This window comes from Arachis duranensis, chromosome 6, assembly GCF_000817695.3.
Source record: "Arachis duranensis cultivar V14167 chromosome 6, aradu.V14167.gnm2.J7QH, whole genome shotgun sequence".
Taxonomy (NCBI): Eukaryota; Viridiplantae; Streptophyta; class Magnoliopsida; order Fabales; family Fabaceae; genus Arachis; species Arachis duranensis.
The window spans coordinates 12,349,546-12,356,229 of record NC_029777.3 but is presented as its reverse complement, the minus strand read 5'-3'; the positions used below and the strand labels follow the sequence as shown (position 1 = coordinate 12,356,229).

Below are 6,684 nucleotides of genomic sequence, written 5' to 3'. Positions count from 1 at the left end.
TGCATAATATCTTCATAAGTTTTGCGAACAGTACATTGGAATCTCCTAAAGGAAATTAACTGTAGTTGATAGCTAATAATGATTGCATCGTTGAGTATAAGGACAAAGGGGTGGTTGATATTAATCGATTGTTCTTGTGTCCCTTTGTTGAAATTTCCCAAACAAATATTATTGGTGTGGCCAGTACTATTCCAAAAATTTAGCATCTTTCAATAATGTGGTGCCACCCTTTAAATTGCATATAGTATATGTAGTAGGTTATGTTATTCAAGTTTCAATCTATCAACTCTTCAAACTTACCAAGGGTGTCACTACTGTTTTGAAACCTAATAACTCTCTGTGTATGTGTGCCTAGATAACTAGATATAATTAATGAGTAATAAGTGAAAAATCTTGGTGTAGTAAAATTAGTAGATCAAATTAAGTTTTACTAGAGAACTAGTATAAATATAGGATTAATTATAACAAGTAATTAATAAGTGAAATGAATATCAAAGTTTGATTTTCTCTCTTTTAGCTTGTTTCACAATTTTGATACTCAATAACATATTGATATTTATTCCTAATTCTCTTCTACCAATCCACATTTATGATCTTTATTTCATCAGTTTATTCATAATTTCTCAATTTTACTCACCATCAATTCATCAATTTAAGGGACTTGATTAGTGTTAATCTTAGAATTCTAATGTTACGTTGGAGATCATTGATAGTTCCTTATGTTATAGATATAGTTCTGAATATTAACTAAAAAACAAAACCACTCCTTAGTTACTAATAATTATAGCTTTCGGTCTATCTACTTATAATAGGTTTTGATCCAACAATGATGACTAAGGAGTTTTTTTTTTTTAAATCATTATATTTTTAAAAAGTGAATATATATAAACTTTTTAAAAGGGTAACGATTAACGGAATTCATATATATGTAAAATGAAATAAAATAAAATAATATAGTATATATAGTCGTTATCAATATGGGGAATTAAGTTGGGGCATGATGATGATTATTGTATAATTATAATAATAGCAATGATGATTATTATAAGATAATAATGATAGACAATAATGTGAAAGTGTATCCAAGAAATAAATGATGGGAGAGGGGGGGAATAAATTGACTTTATTTGATGATAGAAGAAGGCATAAAAAGAAGGATGATGTTAATGATGAGAGTGATGAGGGATGAGTTGTTGACCAGAGACAATTAGAAAACCAAATGAGATGTCTTCGGACACACTCACCCGTGTGTTCAATCATTTTGTTTCCACTCTTCCCTTCTTCTTCACTCACACTTCCATACTTCTTTGCATCACAATATATATATTTTCACCTTATAAATAAATCCATGCAAGTTTAAATTCCTATTGATATAACCTAAATTAAAGTCCTTAACCATTAAGGATGTGACGTGTGAATTATGAGATTATCATTAAATAAGAACTATATTATTGTAATTAATTTGAAAAGATGATGATGACTTGAATGGTCCTGCATAGCATAATGCAAATATTGGGCTAGTGGGTCAAACAAAGCGAGACCTAGGTGTTCTACATTTTTTTGGAAGTGTTATGTGGGAATTGTCACAGTCAAATTATAACAATCAGAAGAAAATAGTGATTTAATTAAATGAGAGAAGCAAATTTGTATAGTAACAGGAAAAGCAATAGCAATGTATGCCTCATAGAGTGGGCTCCATATTTTTTTAATTTACAAATCTTTTTGACTGGTCTAGATGATGAGGTTTACACAGTTAAAAATGGGAAGCTAGAGTGTTGTAATTAATGTAAATAGATACATGTACCCTACCCTCAACTCTAAGGTTTCTTCTCATGAGTAGAGTAAAGGACCCATTGCCACTTGCCTCTCTTTCCCAATTCAACTAAGTCCCACAAAATCAACATTCCCACAACCATACATTATGTAAATACATGATAAATACAATGAGTAATTAGTGAATGTTCTTGTGTAATACTCTAAAAGTATGTAACTCTCTCTTTTGTCACATCACATACTTCATTGAGTTTTGTTTCAATTAATAAATAAGTTTATGGATAATGTATATTTTTTTTCTTTAACGATTGTAATTTTTTTAAAAATATTTTTAATATTTAGTTGCATTCAATTTTGTTCTTAACATTTTTTATTTGTGTCAAAATTACTCCTAGACGTTAATTCTGTATAAAATGTTTGAGATAAAATTGAATAAAATGAAAACGTTAAGAACAAAATTGAATGAAATTTAACAAAATTGAACAAAATTAAAGTTATTTTTAAAAAATTGCAAAGATTTAGAAAAAAATTATATACTTTATCCTAATTATATAGTAGTTGAAAAGTTTAAAATAAAATGTTGGACCCTAGAGACTCGTTATCATCATTAAGTTAATCTAGGGATGCAATTTATATTAATCACTGCATAATTTCATTCACTAGCATTTTATACAGTCATTTTGTTTTTCCTACAAAACCCGGGCTTTTAAATTTTTGTAGGCCTTGGTAATTATGTTAGCCAAATTGTGGGCCTATGCTTGAAAAAGTTCAGGAATCATCAAACACACATATATGGGCAAAGTAAGTGAAAATGGGCTTCCATGCAATTGATCCAATCCTACCCACATATGGATATCCAAGACTATATGGGTGTTACCGGCCACAGGCCCAGGCCCATATAGGGGGACGGACTCTGGACTGTGGTTCACGGGGTTTAGGATGTCAACTAGATCCAATTCCCATTTCCTTATGAGTTCTACTCCTTGATAATATTGAGAAAGTGATTTTTTTTTCAAAATTAGGAGTGAGACTCGAACTCAATACTTCTAGATGAAAATAGAGAAACTATATTATTTGAACTATGATTTTTTGGCATTGAAAAAATGATACTTACTATATATATATGACGACTAAAAGGACAAATTTATCCAACTAAAAGTAAAGAAGGGAAAAAAGGAAAAAAAGAAAAGAAAAGGTTTCTGGACATAAAATATAGTGTGGAGATAAGGCCTGTCTTAACATACCGATAGATTGTGGCTGCAATCGGTGGTGTCTATCTAAATAATAGACATTTGAAACCACTTTGTTTCAACAATTACTTAAAAAAACAAAAAGTCAAACACTCCAGATCATATGGTGACAAACTTCGATTAAACTCGTGACTACTGAGTTGTACCTTGTCCTCACTAATCAGAACCATTAAACTGGAATTCATATGAACCTAGGAATATCTTATTAGAAGGAATATGCATACTGCGCTTCATACATAAAATCAGAGAACCCTCACTGAGACTAAACAAAACCATGGCTACAACCCCATCTAACAAATGTAATTCGAGACAAGAAAATCTACCATGGGTTTCAAGGGATAATAATTATGAAACAAAGCGTTAACATTCTACCATACAATAATAGCTACTAGCCTGGTCTAGTATATCCACAATTTTTCACTGTATAAATTAATTGTCTACAACAACTTTGCTTTTAGCACAACCTGCATTATTGACAAGGCAACAAGGACAGAAGCTTTAAATTGCCGTTGACCATTCCCCATGAGATAGTTCTGTATAAGATGAACACAAGTAAATAAACCCACATGGCATACAAAAACAGTGAACAACTCGACTAACACACTGTACAAGAAAAGCTACACTACTAAGATTTTTAGATAGACAGTACTCTGAAAATAAAGGGAATCAAAGTTTTTCAAAGTTAAATGCAAGTAAGTTGAATTTTTAGTGCCACAAAGAAAAAGAATGTCAAGAGCAATAAGAATATAGCATGGCGCTTAGACACCTCGAAACAAGGTTTGAACTTCTAAATCCACTTTGAATAAAAGTAAGCATTATATCTATGATTTACCCACACAAAATTCATCACTGGTGAAGCTAAACGTAGATTCTGAATAAACATAGCAGCAAAGCCTGATACTTGGAAATCAATGTCGTATAACTAAGAAAAATCTTTTATCTGATCAAGTACACTTAGACAAAAAAAAAAAAAAACATAAGCTCCCATGGGTTATAACTTACAAAGGCTACGGGAGCATGATTATTCTATGGCAAAATTTAATTTCTAAGTGACAAGAATCTACTATGGCTAGATTGATTAAGGACATTCAAACATAGCAAGTGACAGGGCCAAAGCTTTGAAAATCATTTCTACATCTGCCACACGACTTGTAAAAGGTGAATACTTCATAAATGTATGGCCATACCAAAGCAAGGAGCACTTACATAGGTGTTGGAAAATTATTATCATATGTGTTACATGATAAAAAAAGTAATAACTTGCTCTAAAACTTCTATCAGTTCAAACGTCTGCGCCTTGGAGCGCGAGAGTCTCCACTATCCACATCAGACACTCTTGAAGCATCATTTCTCCTCCTAGAAGAGGATGTTGACAAGGATACCATGGAATCAATTTCTACAGCAGTGTCCACCTGACTCTCTGAATTGATGACAGCACCGATGCTTGAAAAGGAATCTCTATCATCAACTGGAGGAGGCTGCTCTTGGTTTCTACCTAATGGATGGCTACGGAAATATGCCTCAACTAGCCTTTCAGCAGAATTCAGTGCTGATGAAAGGGTAGAAAGTGTTGCCCTATGTGACTGTGTTCTTCTAAGTAGAAGGGATTGGGCCCTGCGATTATCCCCAGCCTCATGATTATTAACATTAACATTAACATTAACATTATTATGCGACAAACCCACTACGTCATCTGCAGGAGCCCCAATGTTTTGCTCTCTCCTTATACCTCGAGATGTCAAAAACCTACTTAGCAATGAACTAGTTCTTTCTGCTGTTTCACGGGCATTGTCTGGTTCATGCGGGTGAAGTAAATCCCTAGTGAGATCAATCCTGCTTCCAAGACGACGAATCATCTCTTCCACAGGGAGTGCAAATGCAGTTCTCTGAATGGTTTGTCTCAGACTCTCGACACGCCTGGCTGGGGGCCTCAGAGGGACTTTCAGGGTGGGATCGTCCTCAGCAGTGCGGACACTATTTCCACGACCATATATTGGTGTAACATTCTTGAAAGTCACCTCTCCTTTACAAACCGGACACTCCTTGGCATCCGAGTGCAGATGCAGCCATCGATACAGGCACGGCCAACAGAACAAATGACCACAGCAAGTCACAACAGGATCCCTGGCCAGGTCTAAACAGATATTACAATCAAAGAAGTCCCCATCAGTGCCACCACTTTTCTCATCATCATCCTTCTTCTCCAAAGCCGCATCATCCATAACACCATTGTTGTTCTCACAAGCTTTTGGTGCCACCTCCGTCCTTTCCTCAGCTGCCACACTGCCTTCACCAGCCTGCAATGCACCCCCTTGACCAGAATTAACCAAAAACTGGTTCAATTCCATTGAGATGTTCCTTGCTTCAGGGGGTATATGAAATTGCCTAGGGGCTTCCGGGGGAAGGTGAAGCGGAACTTCGGGAGGAGGTATAGGGATATGCCGCCACCTCCACCGTTGCCTCCCCCTGAGCCTCACAGCTTCACTGATTCTCTGAAGAGGCTCCTCAATCCAATCATCCAAGTTCAGACCATCAGTTGATATGGTTGGGTCAGGGCCTGGACCCAGATTCAAATCAAGGTTCATAGCATCCGAAGTCTCTTCCGCCATCACAGTGCAAGCTAGAAAGAAGCTTACTTTATTACAAATTCCAAACAACTAAGGCTACGGGCAAACGAGAAACCAGTAAAAAGGGGTTTTCTCCCCTTTGAAGGGTTTTAATCAAAGAAACCCAGGTTTAAAGGGAGGTAATTTCAACAAGACACACTTCTGGTGACAAAATTGGACATTCAGAAACGAAAATCCGTCAATATTTGGGACAAAATTGGGGGAGAAAACCCTAACTTTATCGCAAATATGGACGAGGCCAGATCCAACGAACTAGGTTGACCGCAAGTGGAAGAAGAAATCATGGCGAATTACCCAAATTGAACTTAAATTGAAGCGATTCATGAGAAAGGGAAGGGAAGGGAAAGGTAGCTAAGTTGAAGCAACAACAATAAGGGTTTCAATATTATACAGGGCTCACAAAATAAAAGGGGGAAAACTCGGAATAAAAAACCAAAGGAAAGCGAAGGATTTACAATGGTTAAAGACAGAAATATAGATAGAGAGAATAAGACGATGGGAGAAAGAAACACCTCGGTGCTGAAGTTGGTTAAGGTTGCTTGGGAGGGTGGGTGGAGTGGCGCGTGGGAGGGCGGCGCGTGAAGGTAGCAAAGTGCGGTCTGAGCTGGACTTAGGTGCGAGTGGGTTCGACCATTGTCTTCGGTGTAGGTACGATCTGAATGAGAAGAAGAAGAATAAGAACAAAGCAAGACGAGAAGAGAATCAGAGAGAGAGAGAGGGTTTTGACGATGAAACGCAGAGAAAGAAAGAAGGAAAAGAAAGAGAAAGAGAGAGAGGAAGCGAGAGAGAGAGAGAGAGAGAGAGAGAGAGAGATAAAGCGAGGGATTAAGGGGAAACAATTTTAAGTACCTCCCCTTCTCTCTTAATGTAATCACGGCCCTTAATCTCATCTTATCTCATGCCAAGACAACCCACGAAGCTAAACAATTGTCAACCATGATACATGCATAATGTTGTGTTCCTCGGATTAACAAATTAAATAAACCATTGCTTCTGACCCACAGAAAATTTATACCCTGTTAATTTTAATAATA

At 36.0% G+C, this 6,684-nt stretch overlaps 1 protein-coding gene across 2 annotated transcripts; it reads right to left on the bottom strand.

Annotated features, from left to right (window-relative positions):
* Window positions 1–3,203: 3,203 nt before the first annotated feature.
* Window positions 3,204–6,427, bottom strand: LOC107492883 (uncharacterized). 2 transcript variants are annotated; one of them, XR_001592869.3, is made up of 2 exons: window positions 4,230–6,427; window positions 3,204–3,556 (listed from the first exon to the last, which is right to left on the bottom strand). XR_001592869.3 is itself a non-coding variant. In XM_016113942.3 (2 exons), the coding sequence occupies exon 2, from the start codon at window positions 5,630–5,632 to the stop codon at window positions 4,301–4,303; it is 1,332 nt and encodes a 443-aa protein (XP_015969428.1). In that variant the 5' UTR covers window positions 5,633–5,643; window positions 6,163–6,427; the 3' UTR covers window positions 4,141–4,300. The 2 variants fall into 2 exon arrangements, 1 of the variants encoding a protein (XP_015969428.1); XM_016113942.3 differs by lacking the exon at window positions 3,204–3,556 and having other exon boundaries at window positions 4,141–5,643; window positions 6,163–6,427.
* Between the last annotated feature and the right edge of the window lie 257 nt (window positions 6,428–6,684).